This window comes from Tympanuchus pallidicinctus, unplaced genomic scaffold (genome assembly GCF_026119805.1).
Source record: "Tympanuchus pallidicinctus isolate F22 unplaced genomic scaffold, pur_lepc_1.0 scaffold5, whole genome shotgun sequence".
Classification (NCBI taxonomy): domain Eukaryota; kingdom Metazoa; phylum Chordata; class Aves; order Galliformes; family Phasianidae; genus Tympanuchus; species Tympanuchus pallidicinctus.
Window position 1 is genome coordinate 73661256 of NW_026294769.1, and position 19694 is coordinate 73680949.

Sequence of the window (19694 nt, forward strand, 5' to 3'; positions counted from 1 at the left end):
TTCTTTAAAAAAAGCAATTTTTTGCTAACTTCCTTCTATTTTCCAACTTCACCATGTAACGCCATTACACAGCTAAAAGCCAGAGAAAAGCACAAAGGGAAACAGGGGAATGTTTGCTTTTCCATAGATTTTTGGGAACAGAACAAGAAGGAGATGCAGACACTGCTTCTCCATCAACATCTAACTTACAACTGCAGAGCAGGGCATGGATTACATGTTCCCCTGCTGTGAACATACAAACCTGCTATGCTCCAAGTAACCTTAGCAGTCTCCTTCAGAAACCTTTGAGATTCTCTAGCCCCTGAGATTCTAGCTGGGGCTCCCACTCGTAACTTCCCTGCTAGTTCATAATCAAAAGCTCTTGAAGTGGCCATGAGGATGTTCAGAGGACTGAACTACCTCTCCTACGAAGAAAGGCTGAGGGAATTGGGCTTGTTCAGCCTGACAGAGAGGAGACTCCAAAGAGATATCACTGCCTCCTCCCAGTACTTGAAGGGAACTTCTAACACGGAGAAGAACTGACTTTTTACGTGGTCTGATTGTGACAGGACAAGGGGGAACAGCATTAAACTAAAAGAGGTAGATTTTAGGTTAGATGTCAGGAACACATGTTTTACACAGAGGGTGGTAAGGCACTGGTAGAGGCTGCCCAGAGAAGCTGTGGATGCCCCATGCCTGAGGGTGTTCAAGGCCAGGTTGGACGAGGCTCTGTGCAGCCTGATCTATTGGGTGGTAACCAGCCCAGGTCAGAGGCATTAGAATTAGATGGGCTTTAAGGTCCCTTCCAACCTCAGCCATTCTATAATTCTTTGATATGACTGCATTAAATGCTATTAAGCAGCAGCATCCTCATCTCTTCTATTGTTGGAAGATGCCAGGGTTTTCTGTCGGATACCTGAACATTACTGGACTTATTATTACTTACTTACTTATGTGTACTGGACCACATGCTATGAGTATCCATATGCAAGGATGCCAGTATGTTTTATTGATCTGTTTATGAGATACAGTAAAAAGAAGGTTTCAGAGCACAGGAAGACATGTCCATCAAGGTCTGCCCCTCTGAGCAGACATACATACAGCAGCAGAAGGTCATGCTCTTTTGTTCCAGCCATACCATGAGGTAATATAGAGAGCCGTTTTTCTTAGCAAGGCAATCATTTTGGAAGCAGGAGGCAGAAGATGAGTTCTACATTGACCCTCTCCTGACAATTAATGGCAATAATTGAGGAAACTGCACCATCAGACACTTGGCACGTGTTACGCAATCTGCCATGGTGAAAGGGCATGGTGAGTTAGTTATATGCAGGTTCAGATGGATCATCTTTGACTTCAATACACAGAAAGGAGAAAATCTTCTCCAACTTGCTCTTGGCCAAGGCAAACAGGCTCCCCTCACTTTCATTAATGCCTTTCTGAGATAGTATATGGCAAAATGATAAAGCACACGTTTGAGCCTTGCTATCCTTTTAATACTGAAACTAATCAAAGGGTCCAAGTTTGGGCCAAGAGACCTGACTTTTGCTAGCTAGGAAAATTTACCCAGGAATATCTGGAAGACTTGCCCAGTGCAGACCTACCCAAAATCATGTATGAATGCAGGGGGAGTTTCTCAGTTTCTCACCTCTGATATGCAGAAGAAATGGCAGCTGAAATGGTCTCAAGACCATAGTCATCTTGAGAAATCTGATGTTCCTACATCAGCTGCTTTTTGCAATCCACTGAAGGTAGGTTCAACTTTATGTAGTAACTACCAAATGACAGGCAAGCTGGGCATGGCGTGGTCCCTCTTCAAATATTTAGAAACCATGAGCATCTTGAATTATTCTCTGCATTTGCATTAAAAATAGTATTTTGTACATCATTGTAAATATTCATACTTTCCATTTTAAAAAAAACAAACCACTATGCAATGGCATCCCTCATCTATCTGTTCCTCATTTTGTTTTTTTTTTTCCTATGGCTCTATCAGTGTGCTCAAGTAACTCATTCTTCCTTGCTTTTATGCCTTTAATTTTGCCTTATGGAATAGCCTAAAAACTACTATTTAAAACCAAACAGTCAGTTCAAAAATTTAAACTTAATTCAATGCATTCTCCCTGTTCCAAGAAAGAAAGAAAAAAAAGAAAAAAAAAAAAAGGTAATTGTACCCAAACTCACAAGAAAACAGAAAACCATGAGAAACCTTAACACTTCTTTTATAGTTTCATCCAGGGGGAACAGCTATTTGCAAAACAACAAAACATTTCCCAAAGAATATTTGGATCCTTGACAACTTGGAAACAAAGTCAGGCTGCCTTAATGAACAGCCCAGTTGAATCCAAAGGCAATGCAAGAGAATTGTGACATTTCTTCCAGATGCAAAGCAATAAATCAGACGTTTCCCATGCTACAGTGCCCCCTTTCTTGATGATTCTGTGAAGGTCTGAACCCTCAGAAGTGCCTTCACCAGAGCTACTGCAGCCTCACAGTATGGTACAAGCCAGCTCCAGACTCAAAACTAAATGCAAAAATATGTTCCAGTGCACAAGGCTTGCTCAAAGTCAGGCTATATTAAACCACATATGGTCCTACAGCAGCTCCCCATGTGTACCAGACCTGGTGCACATCTGGGCAGCTGGAGACAAAGCTTTACCGTGCCTACATGGGCTAGCACCAGCCCTCTCAAACAGTACCTCAGAGCTGGGAAGAATGAGAAATATCTTCCATCACCACGCATGAGCCAGCCCAGCATCAACATTTCATATATAGAGGTTGACATCTAGATGATTTTCTCTTTCTGCTTTAGTGTTTCTAGAGTCCTCTGGGGGAAGAAGAGAGCAGCTTAGGGAAGCCCATCTGGTGTTCACTTAAAACAGCCCACAAAACCAGAATACGCAGTCATTTGCAAGCCATTCCATTGTTTATGGTTTCAACACTCCCTGAGCAAGTTTTTATCCCCCCGTGCCATGTTAAAGCACATTTTGCAGACTACAGCAGCCACCCCAGCAGTTAGGTAGTGCCCTGTAGAATCACAACTCTCTTCACTTTGCACCTCTTCCCATTTAATCCCATCATGAGAACACTTGTGACTATCCAGGGAGTAACAATTAAGACCAACTTCTTGTTGGGGAGATAAAAGAGTTGCAATCAGGTCTAGAAACTGAACCAAACTTCTTCTCCAAACCCGCCAACATAACTCCAAAATCCTCATCATACAAATTGAACCCAATAAATGTTTGGGTTCCACCTTTGAAAATCTCTACCAAAACCACTTCTGAAGGTAGCTTGATATTTATACAAAAGCCACACTGAACCTCATTCAGTAAAAACCTCATTCCCCAGAATATCAGGAGGAATAAATTACTACAAGACATAAATACTTTACCGAGAGGTTGATAGCCTTGTCTCGAAGGGCCTCCAAATGGGTTCCTCCCAAATCCACTCCCATCAATGGATCCATAAGACATTTTTTAGACAGCAGTGGATGCGGGATTGTATTTTAAACCTAAGAAAATAGAGAAAAAGACAGATACACTGTTAAATGTCAGTTAAATCCCAGAACTTCAGGGGTAGGAGGGAAGGCAAATGGAAAAATAAGTGAAAAAAAAAGTCCTAAGTACAAATTTCAGTATGGGTCACCCACAGAACAAAAACACTAAAATCCAGATCTCCTGGACTACAGATGATCCTCGGGGCAAGCAAGTCATCTGACCTCTCTGCACCTTACTTCCTCCTGTGAAAGTGGCAACCATTCCTCTGTTTGAGCCACGGCAAGACTTTATTTCCTTGATGTTTATGACATGTCTTGTGATGTTAAGGTGGTAGGCAAGAAATAGGGACTTGATCAAAAATGATAATGCTGTCTTCTGGAATACTACAGCTACAGAGCTGGCGAGGAGTCTATCCATCACATCAGAGTCTTGACGAGCTCTGAAGAAATCGTTTCCTTCTATACCATAAGCTTCTGAAGTAGCAGAAGCAGCAGAATGAAATCACTGCAGCACTGACAGAGAAAAACTTCTCCCCCTGTCCCACTACACACCTCAAGTACCCCATGGCTCATCAGTGGCCCCAGGGCTTTGGCATTAAATGTAGTCCAGCCCTAAACCACAGTAATGACAACAGCAAAGGAAGAAAACAGACAAATGTGTCACATCAAAAGGGGTATGACACAGAACCAAACCCAGCTGCTGCCTCTTTACATCAAAACTGGGTTAAAATGTCCCGAGCAGAAAATCATGCGGCAGAAAGTAGGGACTAACTCACTAAAAAAGGAAGAAGACATCACTGCTCATTGAGTAGCTCTTCAGTAAGCTATTCACCATTCTCTTAATGGAGATTAACATATAATTGGCATCTGAGAGTAGATACCTCTTCAACATAAATGCTACATTTTAGGTAAACAGTCTTCGATCAGAAAATAAGGGAATGAAGAGTAAAAGTTAAGAGAAACCACCTGCAACCCATGGGTTTCCAAGACACTAGAGAATATAACAGTTGGATCGTGTCAAGTATGTAAAGCCATATATCTTGCAGAAGAATAATCTATCACGTCTTGATATAAGTTCTTCATAAACTCTAAATGAAATAGATGAAGATACACTCGGGGAGGCTGATGGACTGGGAAACAAATGCTGTCTCTCCCAGGTCTCATGGAACTCAAGAACTATCAAGACCCTTATCTTCCACCTTGGAAAATAAAGGTGCATAGGAGACAGACAGAGAAAAAGTTCTGGGCAGGGATAAGGAGCTTAAAATCCCAGTGTGGCTACAGATTAAAACCACAGTAAGCAGGGAATTTGAACAATCCAACATCTGGAAAACTGCCTCTATACATAGGTTGATCGTGATTCATTTCTCCTTTTTATAAATGGGCAACTGGAGACATATGCTGCAATGGCTTCTGAAAAGCCACTATTGTGGAGTGAAAGTCTACATCATGTCATTGAGATGACTCGATTACAACTGGGCAAGCATTCCTCTGGCAAATAGTGAATGTATTTCTTTTCCCCAACAGAGTGGTGTGAAAGGGGAGATGAGGAAGGTATTTTTCTCCATTCAAGGAGATAAAGAAAAAAAAGAATCAAAAGTAAAATATTTTGGTTTTGTTTTAGAATCAACCACCTCCCACCACAACCTACTGAGCCCCTGAAATATCCCTTATTCACACAGCTCTGGAACACTCCTACCATGTAGTAATGTGGTTACAGGGAAATGTGAGAGCAAATTTGTATACCTTTCCTTTGATAGGCATTAAAAGCATTTATCTTCCCATCCCCATGTCACCTCCCAATTCTTTTGTCTGCTGCTCCTCAGGGAGGCTTGTCCAACTTGCTGTGACAGACAAGTGACTTGCTGTGAAGGCAGTTCATATAAATTGGAACAAGCATTGTATAACATATTACATACAGAAAAAAGGACACAGTAAGAAATCTGATCACAACTTTATCCTATAACCTACAGTGCAATGCAAGAACAAAAACATGTGACGTGACAGAATAGAAGACAGCTTCAGCACTCAGAACAATCCTAATAAACCAGAAATTATGCCTAAAAAAACAAAATAAAACACTACATAATTTAGGTCAGCTACAATCTTCTACAATCTTCCAGACAGGTGAAGTAAACCTTTTACTTAACACCATACTGCACAGCCCTCAGCTGTAGGCAAAAAGCTACAATAAACATTTACTAGTGGCAGAAGTGAGTCCAGAGTGAGACTGGAGAATAACAACAGGTCAAGAAAACGTGACCTGCACAGAAAAAAATAAGTAAATGGAGTTGCTTTGCCTATGGAATAGATGACAGATGGAAAACAGGAACCTTCAAAGCTGCAAAGCTGTGGTTAAAACCTGGGGAGTAAAATACTCTCTTCATTTGTATTGGACAAAAGCAAGGAATAACTCTCAATCACAAAACATAAAAGATGAACTGTGGCATTGGGAAAGCCTGTGAGGAAGGAACAAGCAACACAGGGAATGTCTTACTTATGGATGTTCATGACCAGTCCTAAACTCTGATTAGGAATTATCATACAGATGAGTCCTCAAAGCATATCAGAAGATAGAGAAATACAATACAAGAAAGGCACCAGTATGGGCAGTGTACACTTGACAAGTAGATCAGACTATTGAATGGGGACCACAATTTTACCCTTTTGGGTTGTATTCACGAGTCCTTTCTTCCTAAGAACAGATGTGCCCTTGCCTTATCAGCTGGGGGAACTCCAAGCAGGAAGATGCCTAATTTCTTACCCAGTCCCACTAAATGATGTTAATATAGATAACAGACCTGTTTTGATTCTTTTCCTCACCTTTTGTACAAGCTTCCAATACTAAAAAATGCTGTATGCAGGACTCTCATCTTTAAAGGATATCACCTCTATAGCTACGAAGAAAATCCTGAACTTGTCAAATCTGGATCTTCAAAGCCCAAGAGGCTCAATGTCATTTTTATTACTTCTGACTGCACACATTGAAATGCCTCCTCCTCAGGCAATAACATTTCCTTATCCTTTACAGATAAAGCTGTCAGTGCTCAGCCTGACTCCAAGTAGATAGATCCTTTGGAGTCTTTTTTGGAAGCATCAAGCAGTACATGTGGTTGGAAGGGAACTCTGGAGACTATCCCAGCCAACCACCCTGCCCAAAGTAGGGTCAGCTAGAGCAGGTTGCTCAAGCCAATAGGACAGAACAAGAGGGAATGGTCTCAAAGCTGAGCCAGGAGAGGTTCAAGTTGGATATCAGGAAAAACTTGTTCTCTGAAAGAGTGATCAGGCATCCAGGGAGATGGTGGATTCAGCTGGATGTGTTCAAGAAACGTGGACATGTGTCATGGAGGGCATGGCTTAATGGGCATGGTGGTGATCAGTAGACAGCTGGACTTGATCTTAAAGGTCTTTTCCAACCTTAATGATTATACGATTCTGAGACCATGCCTGATAAGTTTTATCTATCTCCGAGGACAAAGACTACATACCATCTCTGGACTACTTCTGGCATTCAACATCCATAAATTGGAAACCTTCCTTGCTATCTAACCAGTCCACATCACTAAAATGCAGGTGGAGACTGCCTATGGGTTGGGAATAAGGAGTGATACAATGTCACCTGTTACAAAACTGGTCTCAGAGTTTTGGACATACTAATTCCAGTCCTACACACAACATACAGTCTTGCCTCTGCCTCTGTCCCAGGCTGAACAGGTACTCTTTTCAGGACAGGTCCACTGCCATTAGAGGGAAGATCTCCAGGTTCCTCAGAAAAGAGCATGGGAAATTCATCTGTGGGTTCAGCATAACCTTTTAATAGCCAGAATCACAGAATGGCCAGGGTTGGATGGGACCTCAAGGATCATGAATCTCCAACCCCCCTGCCACAAGCAGGGCCACCAATCTCTATGTTTAATACTAGACCAGGCTGCCCAGGGCCCCATCCAATCTGGCCTTGAACACCTCTAGGGATCAGCTGAAGCCAAGCCCAGGCATTCAGGTGAATTCCTTACCCTGCATTTTGATGCTGATTTCCTCTGAGGATTTCTCTTGCCTGGGGAATGGCACAGGAGGTTGTTAGAATTAGGGCAATATGGTCAGGTTTCGGTTGGACTTGATGATCTTTAAGGTCTTTTCCAACCTGAGCAATCCTATGATTCTATGAGTTGCCACAAAGAAGCATGTTTCTATTTACTACTCTACACTGAAATACTACAGTCACATCGTTTGATAATAAATATCTGCCAGAAATTAATGCAAGAGGTGGTGAGACAAATACCACTCCTGTATGTTGTTCCCAGCTCTACCACCATTTGCTGATGGAAAAGTGCCCTTGGGGAGTGCTTCAAAAGTTGCTAGTGATGATGAAATCCCAATTTCTAGACAACCAACTTGAGATGCATTTTCTGAGGTTTTTAACCCATATAAAATCTCAGTGTCAACCAGTCTGACTTTATTCCTGAAGAGAGAGCAGATCATTTCACACAAATCATCGTCTTCACGCATCAACCCCCACAGGCTGTTGTCAGACCAGGTCAACTATTTCCAAAAGAGACTTTTGGAGGCTCCAGTTAACAAAGAATCAGCCCCAGTCGCTCTTTTAAGAGAGTTGCATCTTCTCACCTTTTGAACTTCACAGTTTGATCTCTCTGCTGCCTCTTAACCTTCTCTTGGATTGATCTCCTTTTGTTTCTCGTTAAAGAGACTTGTTTACCAGCACACACAAATCATGACAAGAAGAGAGAATACACAGAATTTTCTAGCTTTCCATACAGCTATTTCATGACAGACATAGAGCCCTTCTTTCTGCAGGGTACCAGGACTGGTTCTACTATTATTATTGAAAGTTTGAGGTTGTTTTCTTGTTTTTTGTTTGTCTGCTTGTTGTTTTTTTTTTGTGGCTTTTTCTGATGTCATGAGATGAAAATATATATTTGCAAACAGTGCTGTTCCAAATCCCCTCTAATGGTTTGCTCCCTAGACTTGACTCTGTCACTCACATGACAGACACGCCACTTCTCAGCTTCTATTTTGAGGGATTTTCTCAATTATTAAAAACAAAACTCAATAAAACTTTACGCCACTCACCTGGAAAAATCCCCCTGTCCTTTTACTCAGAGTCTGTATTTATGCACAAGCTCTACCATGGAATCATTTCTTTTCTGTATCAATAGTCTCAAGATGGAATTGGTGTAATGGCACAAATCCCTGAGAGCTCGCTGAGCCTCATAACACGACTGTCAGAGGTCGATCAGCATAGCTGTAGGGGATGATTTTCTTCCTCTTCAGGCTGTGGCTTTGAGGTAATTTATGCTTTTCTAGATCTTCCCTGAGGTGTGCAATATTAACGTTGTGTTCTCAGGTGGCTTTGGGCAGGCAACATTACACACTTCCCTCCACTTTGCTTCCCAAGTACATTTTAATGCTGATGGAAGGTCCATGGAGACTGACATCATCTCTGTCCCCATGCCCTGAGGAGCAGGCTGTCTAGTCCAGGTTCACAAGGCCCAAAATAAGACAACAGCATCATCCAGTTGTCTTCCAGAAGCTTCTGGAGACACATACGTAGCACTTGACAGGCACAACGTCACTTCTGACTGCAAACAACTTGATTTAATACACCAAAGCACGCTCCCCTCCTCCGGCTGAAGCATACTACAAAGTGAAGCAAACACCCACAGCCTTACAGCACTGTGGAGTAGGAGCAATGTAAAAACAGCTTGGATTATCTAAGAAATGAGCTTTTTTCCCTTCTAGAGATTTCTTAAGAAACAATAAGAAAATCCTTTTGTGTGTGTGTGTGTTTTTCGTTGTCAAAGTGTTATTTCAGGAAAATATCTGATCACTTCCAAATAGATGCAGTTTTTCTTCCTTCGGTACAGCTGCCATCGTACATGTCACACAAAGCACAGCAGTTTGTCTCAGGAATAGATATGATCAGGACAGACTATAAGTTGGAGATAGCAGGATAGGATGGCTGTGGAGTTTTATGGAGATAGATATTGAGACACAGAGTCAAGCTGCTCACTGTATTTCTAATTTGGATGTCACTAAGGGATCTCTCTGGTCTCAGAGCACTAGATTGCAAACTTCACTTTGCTTTGTTTTTCCAACAGCCTCAAGATGCTACACAGACCCAACATGAACTGTTTCTACCAGCTGCAGCAGGTGAGGTTCAGGCTGGATATCAGGAAGAGCCCACCAGAGGGTGGTGGGCATGGAAAAAGCTTCCCAAGGAAGTGGTCACAGCCCTGAGCTACCAAATTTCAAGAAGCATCTGGACACCTTCAGACATGCTCTGATTTTTGCGCAGTCCTATCTGGAGCCAGGATTTTTAGTTTATGATCCTTATGGGTCCCTTCCAACTTGGGATACTGTATAATTCTATGACGTTAATTCCTTCTTTCCTCAGTTATTTCTGTTACTTGCAACAGTACCCAGCAGACCAATCAGATATTTTCTAGTATTTAAAACTCACCTCCATCCCCACAAACTTCACAAAGACCCCATGTAAGACTTCCTATTGATACTGGCGGACTTAAGATCTAATAGACTGTTACACAACATGACGGAGAAGGAAATCATAAGTAACAGAGATTGGAAGGAATGAATGTCTGCACATCATCTGTATTCATTTCCTGCTACATCACAGACAGGAAGAACAGAGGTAAGACAAGCAATCTGGAAGCCTGTTGTGCTCCTTTCATGTCAGTCCCAGTTGCCACTTCAATACACAAAGTCTTCTTCCACGTCAACCCTTCTGCATGTCTTCTCACAAAAGAAGCGAAGACAGTCTTCAAACCTTGCTGAGAGGCACCAGAGACAAGTTGGCCTTAGGCAAATGCCAAGAATAAGGACTAGAGATACATTTTGTTTTACTGGGGAACCTTATAGGCCCACTTCCCCCCCGCCCCTTCCTCCCTTTCCCTTCCATTTCAGCTATATAAACTTCCTGAGAGCAAACATAGCTGCTTAGGGCTGCAAGAAAAAGTCTTCCATCAAAAGGATCACAAATGCCATGGGAAGATGGATGCCTTCCATCTTCAAAGCACGAGGCAGCATGCACTGAAACAGTTTGGTTCCCAAGAGCAGCAGCAGAGTGTGATAAATGACAAAGTGATTGCACTAGCAAGGTCAATGCCCAGGATCCAAATTTCTTTTCACCTGGAGAAGCAATCAAGCTTCCTTGATACTGAGGTATTTAGATCAAGGGAAAAGGATGTTTTGGAGTCACTGAGTTGTTTGCAGCACACTATGCCCAACTTCAGGCTCTATGGGGGCTTAGTTTAGATGACTTAGTGTTGGGTCACTGTTAGCTCACCTCAAGGGATGTGATGTCATCACTCCTATTTTTTAAACAGTTAATAACAATTAAACATCGTATCTTCTGGCTCCTGCAGGAGAACAGCATCTAAGCAGCTTCCAACTCTAAATCTCCCCACCACAAATGCTCTCTATGTGCCTGTTCTAATGGACAAATGATTTTCTTCCAATCATTTTTTCTTATATGGTCGCCTTCTATTTGATGTGTTGTGCCATGTTGTCTAGTTCTTGTGAACCTTACATGCAGAATAGTCTTAATCAATCCATATGCTAGAAAAACATAGAAGTATTACATATTTCAGTGAACAGCAAAATTAAATTTCCACTCAGTTCAAAATCTAGATTTCATCTGCCTTTTCAGCAGATATGAAAGAGGAATATTAATGTCTGTTTGATGGAAAAAAACATCACAACACAAACAGTAGGAAGGAGGAAAACAGAGAAGGGAGACCTGATGTCTGGTTTGCTACAGTAAAGATAGAGCAAACTTATTAATTATAAAAAATGCACATGCATGAATGGACAAAGACTAAGTGCAATGCACCAGCTCAGCTTAACAAAATTACAAATAGCATTTATAAATCAATACTGGATTTCAGCAGAATCAGGAAATATGTATCTGACAACCAGTTCTGAGTTCAAACAAGCATCTTGACTGACATACTTGCAATGCTTTAGGGGAACGTGATGCAGGGTAAAATGGGATGCTTGAATTCATCAAGTAATAGATTCCAAAATCCCAGGATCCCACTCCTACAGAACATGAGTCCACTGGTTTCCAACTCACCTGTTCCCACAACAGAAATAGTGCTATTCAATGCACATGATAGGAATGTACATCGCCATGAGCTCGCATCTACATTAATGCTCCTTGGTAGTTATATTATAAACAAAACTTGCGGAAGGATAAGTAGAAAACAGTATTTTCTACAAGAAAGACAAAGTATATGAGGAAAACTGGACAATCTGCTTCTACCTTTGGCAGCATTTCATTGAGAAAGACTAACAATAAGGTGTGTTCATTTCAGCATTCCCATCACGGACCGGGGAAATGGCAGCAGGTGGTTAAACACAGTACAAGAACAGATACGGGGAGTAAAGAATTTATTTTTAAAAAATAATCACATTGGTCATATGATGGACCACACACTCGGAAGCCTAATATCCTAATATCAACGGACAAAGGATTTTCTTCACGGATTATTCGCTTGCTTAAGTGAGATCTGCAAGGAAACCACTAGTCAGAAGCCAGCACTGAAGAAGGCAAAAATGAAAATAAATGAATGAATATAAACTAAAACTTAGGAAACGCAGGCAGCTCGGGTGAATCACTAGCAAGTGCTGAGCCCTGGCAGAAGCTGTAGAGTATGACTTGGGGACATTCTCAAAACACCCTGGAACAAAGGCTGCCTTTGATAAGTTAGAAAGAGAGCCGCAGGCCTGCACAACATAGTGGAGAAACAGAGATATATAAAAACAGCCTAACAATCACAGGCAATGAACAAACTAACGTGGGCATGAAGCCAACTAGTACTCAAGCATTCCTCCAAATCTCCAAAACTATAAAGTCTAATGATTTCAAACACAGCAGCCATATTTACTCATGCATCCATGTAAAACACCTTATGAATACTGCATATAAATACATTCTTTTGCTTTTCTATACAAATGATCTTGGTCACAAAGAAGCAAGGAGGATGGCAAACCTGTGCATACCGCTTTTCTCTGTTGGTAAGAACCCTTCTGGTATTTCTTGGTCTGCCCATTGTGCCTCTACAGTTACACCAAGTAGCTATCTGCACAGAAGACTTTCAAACAATGGCCACAGATTAATAAAGCCAACTAGCAAAAATACATGTGCTCTAATGATCCAGAAGTGTCCAACTATCCAACTCACCCACCTTCCCCAAGACTCCTCACTGACAGGAAACATGATTGAAAGGGAAAGTAACATTCACTCCATTTTGCTGGGAAAGAGAAGTGGTTTTCAAGGCTCTGCTGAGCTGAGGCACCTGAGATTAGAAACCCTGCAGTCTCGTTCATCTCTTGGTTATTTCACTAAGCATCCCTTTATGCAGTAAGTAGCAGAACACAAGAAAATGAGATTTCCCAACATTAAAGGCTTACAAGCACAGTCAACAAGAGAGTACACCTTCAACTTTCACTCAAAGAACAAACATATTTGGGGTATATCCATTAAAACACCAAGAAAACTGTATTAGGGAGGTCCACTCACTCTGGCACATCCACCAGTGGGTTCTGAACCGTAAGTCTTGTTTCAGATTGTTTCCCACCTTTGGCATCACTCACCATAGACTGTGGGACTACTTCTTCCTGCTGATAAGCACACGATGGCACCAAAGGGAACCAAGTGCAAATATCAAGGAGAAAAGCAGCTTTGATTTAACGCGTGACTCATGCAAGAAGAACGCCAAGCCCTGAGCAAGCCAAAGCAAAACAGCTGACTATCAAGGAGCGAACATAAGCTCAAAGTTGTCCTTAAAAATACAGACTGCAAGTTTTCACCAAAAAAAAGCAGTGTTGTCTTATACAATTTGCTGCTTGTAAGAGCCTAATAAAAACACATAAGGTAGGGTGCATTTGCCTAAACACAGATGCCAAGCATCACTTGAGATGTCCTCTGTGATGCATATGGGGCTAGTAGATCTAAAAGAGGTTGCCAGAGATGTGGTGGACACTCTTTCCTTGAGAACATTCACAGGAAGGATGGACAGAGCTCTGAACAACCTGCATATATCTCATTCATGGCAGGGGAGTTGGACTGCACGACCTTTAGAGGTTCTTTCCAACTCAAATGATTCTATAAGTCTATGATAAATGAAGGCATGTAAATCTCAGTGAGTGTCTGTGCTTCCATGGTTGCTGGCAAAGACATCAGTGTAGTCATTACAGCCTGGATAGTAAGTCAAAATATGCAGGACTTCCTTTCTCTTCAGTAAAAAAAAGGAGGGAAGAAAGAAGGCAGCTCCTAGGATGTGAACATACATAACAGACCAAAAAAGAATCAAACCCCCCAAAAACTACTTTTAAATTGATCAAGATTAGGGCCAACCTCAAGACATTCACTTCAAGATAAGCCTGTTATTAAGAATCATAAGTTTTCCTTCACCCAAAGGGAAAGAGAAACACTCTGGAGCAAAAGAGAAAGAGCAGCCAAGGATTGCAGAGGATCCATCTATGTTCAGACAGGCTTGAATCGAGATCCAGCCATGCACTGGGGTTTGGAACTAGATGACCTTCCAGGTCCCTTTCAACCCAATCCATTCTGTAATTCTAAGATTTATGAAGGTAAACACAGTTTTTAGACACCAAAAACTGGGCATGAGGAAACTGAAGATGCTAAGCTCACATCTGATGAAAAGCAGGCAGTTCTGTACTACAAAAGATGCACCTGTGCAGCTGTTAAAAAAAAACAACAGTGTAATTAAATCATATGATTGCATACCTGCGAAGGAAGAGTGTGAACTGAGATAGTTGCAAGAGTATAGAATTATTCAGGCACCAAATAAGGTGAGGTGATAGACAGATCCTGCTGTGCTGTATTTGCTTCCAGCCCACGGCAGTAGTGCCAATAGCACTTTCATCACACAGGCATTCCCTTAAAAACATCGTTCCACAGAAGTGCGAGTTCGTGTAGGTGTGCACGCATGTGCAGAAACACATACACCCACACACAGTGCTTTTATTCTTTATCTAAGCTCATCTAATCTTGCTGGCCCCATTTTTTTAATTGTTTTTTAAATTATTGTTATTGAATGGCTTGATTCTACATAAAGGCTAACACTGACATTTGAGGGAAACTGGTTCCACTCACTCTTTGTATGCACCCAGTCAGTTTTTAACCTATGTCATTTGCTTCACAAACTTCTTCAGGTTGAAGAAAACATCATTCTGAAAACAGAATAAATACAACATAAAATGAAGGAGGTTCTGTAATGGAGTTAGGATATGGACCAAAGAAACTTGTAATGCAAATGTTCTACTGCACCGTTCACATTCAAAGCTTTGGGAAGCCATCCAAACCTACACAGATACAAAATAATCCACGGAAATTACTGCTGCAAGGTGCCAGCACCAAGTAAGCACTTTGACTGGAAAATGAAACAGAAAACTCAAGGATGAAAAACATGGCAGAGCTTGTGCAGGAAAAGAAATGACTTAGAAGAGAAAAAAGTGACAACGAGAGGGGGAAAAAAGCCCACTTTAGAGAGCGCTAAGAAGAAGCCATAGTGAAGGACCATGGTGGGTGGAGTGTCTCATAGCACACCAAGCTCATCCCAAGATGCAGCACACAAAGTCCAAGGGCTTATTTCTTATTTTCCAGAATCACTCTAGAAATTCACAGCTCTTCTTCTCCAGAATTTATATTCCCCTCAGTAAATAACCTGATTAAATCACATCTAACATGGGGGGAGGGGAAAAAATAAACCCCTAACAAGTCAGCAACACACAACGATGAAAACTCTGGCTTTAAGTTTAAAGAAAATAGAAAAAAGCAGCCTGCTGTACCTTTCAAATCAAAACCTAATCTCACTATGTTGTAAGGAAGAAAATGAAAACACTGCAGCTGGAGCATAACTGAAAGGTTAAACCTAACACCGAACAATTTAGGCAATTATGTTCACGGGAGCACAGGGAGGGTGCACAGAGTTGTGTCTAATGTGCCCACAGCAGGATGAGACCAGGAATCTGTATTCAAATTGACAGTGTCTCCCACCTTGTGCTGCCTTAATCCACGGATCAAATTTGTTATCTGTGTAATGTATGACAGTCTGGTCCCTAATGATTACATGCACGTAAAAATCAGAAGATATTCTTGCTATGTCATCTAAATATCATAAACAACTGTATCAATTAGATTTTATCAGGCACTGTGAATATTGCAGATGCTTCAGAATAAATATTGGTTCATTGCAGAACAAACCTCCAGCGGAGATGGATCATCCCACTTCAAACTGTTCTAAGGAAAATACATGCCTCTACAAGGCCGTTATTTTGCAGGTAACATTTTGAAATCAATTTTCAAACACTCAGTTCCAAAAGTTGATATAGCTTCTCTCTGCAGATAAAATTAAGGGAAACTATAAAAGGCTAAAAAAAGAAGTATGGTCCAGATGGATTCCCGGCTGAATTCTATAAAATATTTACAGATCTTCTGTCACCAAAACTTACGTTTCTCTTTGATGAGGTGGAAACCAAAGGCTCTCCACCTGTCCTTTTTATAAATTAAAAAAAAAAAAAAAAAAAATTAAAAAAAAAAAAATCACAGAAGATATACTGTTATTAAATAAAAAGAAAAAAGGTACAGACTTTCATCTCATCTGTAGTTACTGCGAGTAATTCCAATTGATCAATGTTGATTCTACAATTCTGTAAAAAGAGATATTGTCCCTTCACTTAATTCAGCCCAGCTACTCCCTAAATTCTAAGTTCAAGAATTTGTTCATTAAAACAGTCTTAGCTCGGATAAGCACAGGCTGATATCACCATCGTTCATGCAACAAATTAACAGCCTAGTCCCATGACAGCGCTGTCTCTAGATACCAAAAGATACTTAATCACGTGCCATAAGGATAAAACATCCACTTTTTCATTCCAGATTAGCCTAAAAAAAAAAAGAAAAGTTCTCATCTTAATGCTGCTGAAAACCAATCTTCTGTTTGCTGGAATCCAGCTCACCCAAGAGGGAGGGAGTGGTTTATACCAGTAAACAGAGAAAAGATCTTCAACACATATTCTTTCCTCTACAATGCAAGAATTAATCCTGGATCCTTACCTGTTGGGTTTTCTCAGCTCTCTTATTACAAGTAACTTCCTCCCTTAGTATTTCTACAGCCAAGATTAATGGGAAAACCAATCAACCAACAATCACTGCTGTTTCCCAAACCATGGGCTGCTCTCCAACCTAACTGGCAATTGAAACTAGATGATCTTTGAGGTCCCTTTGAATCCAATCCATTCTATGATTCTATTTCACACATTAGTGTGAGATAAGAATTTATGACACTCTGGATGTTAGGGTGTCTTCCAGTTTTTAGTTTTAAGCTGACCTTGAACCCATTACTCACTGCAGCATTATGCTTTTTAGAAGCAAAAGAAGAGACTACATAATGAATTGGTCTCCAATGGATGTTGACTTGATGAGCGCTACAATTAATTCACATTAACACGCTGCCCTTCCTTTCACTTCACACTTTCAGAAATGTCTCTCTAAACCAATCTATGATTACCAGTCATACAGAAAAGCTTCAGAAAAATACTCCTCCACAAGCATATGGCAGAGCAAATTTGTCCAACGTTGCAGGCTTTTCATGGCATTTATCTTGAAGAAGGCAGTACACAGTGATAAAGACGTCTCTGCACGTTGGCTACAAAAGCACTGAGTTTTCTACTGTCCTATTATAGTGTGCAGCATCTTGTTAGGATGACATCCTGATTACCATAGGACCTTCCAACAGATGGGGACCGTGACCAGTGATACAGGACCTTATCTGTAACATCCATCCTTAAAGTCAAGGTTATGCTTCCTAGGAGCTGCCCCACACCTCAGCCACATGCCATGGCAACCAAATTCAAGAGCATTTCTTCAAAACTATTACTTATTAAAATCAAGAAAAAATAAAAGAAAAAAGGAAAAACAGTAAATTTAGCTAAGCACTTCATAATGACATGATTCCCACATACAAAAAGTATTAAAACAAATTCATGGTCCCACCGTAGCCATGCTACATGTGATGCTCCTCCATATAAAGCCAAGCAGAACATGGTGAACAGCATTTGGTGCACATGTTAGCTGACAAAATACAACTACAGCACCTGGTAAGAGATAATGTTAAGCACTGATGTATCCCTGCTATATGAGGATATCATCTCACAGCACACCAAAAACACTCAGACTTCCCAATTTAACAGTCTGACAGTGGCTCCTGGGCATGGTGAGCTGCAATAGCTCCTAAAATAACAACTTCAAGCAACGTAATTTCATTAGAGCAGGCTGACCCTTCCTGCCTCTGTTCATGTTCCTCTATGCTATCATTTTCAGTGATTTAGTTCACTATCTTGCAAACCTCCTTTCTCTTTCCATCTTCACAGCAGTCTACACGCTTACACACAACTTACATATACACAAATAAACCCTCAAGGCTTTTTTCTCCATACAGGTGCAAATGAGAATAGAAGAAGAACAAGAACAAATCTAAGCTACACTGGAGCATTTTGAAAGAGTGCACAAAGTCTTGCTTTGTGGGGTACTAAAAAAAATGGTAGAATTATTAAGAAAAAAGGTACAAGAATAAGGAAAAAGTTCTTAACAGTAAGTGAGCTCAGGCACTTGAACAGGTTGCCCAGAGATATGGTGGATGCCCCATTCCTGGAAACACTCAAGGTCAGGCTGGACAGGGCTCTGAGTAACATGCTCTAGCTGAAGGCGTTCCTGTTCACTGCAGGGAAGTTGAACCAAATGACCTTTAAAGATCCCTTCCAACTCTAACAACTCTGTGATTAACAGTGCCTGATGTATACAAGGAAAACTTCTAGCTCAACTTATAACTGCAAAAGCTCTTTAATAGATGCTATGCAGCTCACACAAACACCAAAACAAAAATGTCCCTTTTCCACTTGCGAGGTTAAAAGCCTTCCATGCACTCTGCAAACAGCACAGCCTCAGAGAATGTGATTCTTTTCCTTCTCCCTGACTTTACTATTTTACAGAGCCTCACTCTCTGTCTCATCACTGCTGAAGCATCCAGTCGCTGCTCAGAAGAGGCATTAGTTAAAACAAAATGCTTGTGTATGCCCCGTCTCTCTGCCACTGAAGTCAACAGAGATAAATTAAACTTGAAGGACTCTCAGGATCTGTAAACTCGAGACTGTAAAACCCAAACTGTCTGAGAGCTGCATTTTCTGAAATGAGAACTTCTGTATAGCTTTCAGGCATCTCACTGTAACTTTTTGCCACTGCTGCAAGCAAGAGTTTGTCCTTCACTGAAAAATATTTCAGTTTTGCACAGAGATGAATCTACATGCTGTACATTTTAACATAAAAATTATTTTCTGTTTGTTCATATGTTTAATAACCTTTATAGTGACCCAAAAAGTCAAAAATCACTCACCTTTCAGCACTTCTTTAAAACACTGGGATTTCTCACTTGTCTCAATATATCTTAACTGCATCTCCATATGTCCCAATTGCATTATAGATTTCTTCATCTGTAGTACAGCTCCATAGTACATGCACAGACATATAGTAGACTCCCAAAAAAAGGAAATGCTCACCAGCCACTGCCTGAGATTCTCCTAAGAGAGTAAAACCAGTCTGTGATTTCAAGCTATGATCTCCACAGAGCTTCCTCCTTTCTTAATTCTGCCAGATACCCCACCATCATAGTGCAGCCCAGGCTCTCATGCAGCCTCTTACGTCAGGTTGGATATTAGGAAGAATTTCTCCTCGGAAAAAGTGGTCAGGCATTAGAACAGGCTGCCCAAGGGGGAGGTAGAGCCATCATCCCTGGAGTTGCTCAAGAAACATGTAGATACAGCACTAAGGGACATGGTTTAGTACACAACATTGGTGGTAGGTGGATGGTTGGACTAGATGATCTTATGAACTTTTCCAACTCTAATGATTCTGTGACTCTACGCTATTTTAGACAGTGGAAAAGCAGAAACCACATCTACCACGTCTCAGAAAAAATTGTAAAGCTTTTTCACTTAACAAAGTAAAAATCCAAAACATCTGCATAACTTTCGAGGCATGACGTGATTAAGTCTAGACTTAGTCTACACTAAGTTAGACCTATCCGGTCAATATTAAAATGGGCATGAAACCTTCAATATAGTTCCAAGCAATCATTAATAGAAGAGGAAAGAGGAATTTCAT

At 41.0% G+C, this 19694-nt stretch overlaps 1 protein-coding gene across 10 annotated transcripts in view; it reads right to left on the reverse strand.

The window, feature by feature from the left end:
• Nucleotides 1–19694, reverse strand: part of TSNARE1 (t-SNARE domain containing 1) — a 464710-nt gene that overhangs the window by 361712 nt on the left and 83304 nt on the right. For all 10 annotated transcript variants that reach the window (XM_052704284.1, XM_052704288.1, XM_052704285.1 and 7 more), the window contains one exon: nt 3368–3487. In XM_052704284.1, coding sequence (XP_052560244.1) covers nt 3368–3449 — 82 coding nt within the window. In that variant the 5' untranslated portion in view covers nt 3450–3487. The remainder of the gene's footprint in view (nt 1–3367; nt 3488–19694) is intronic.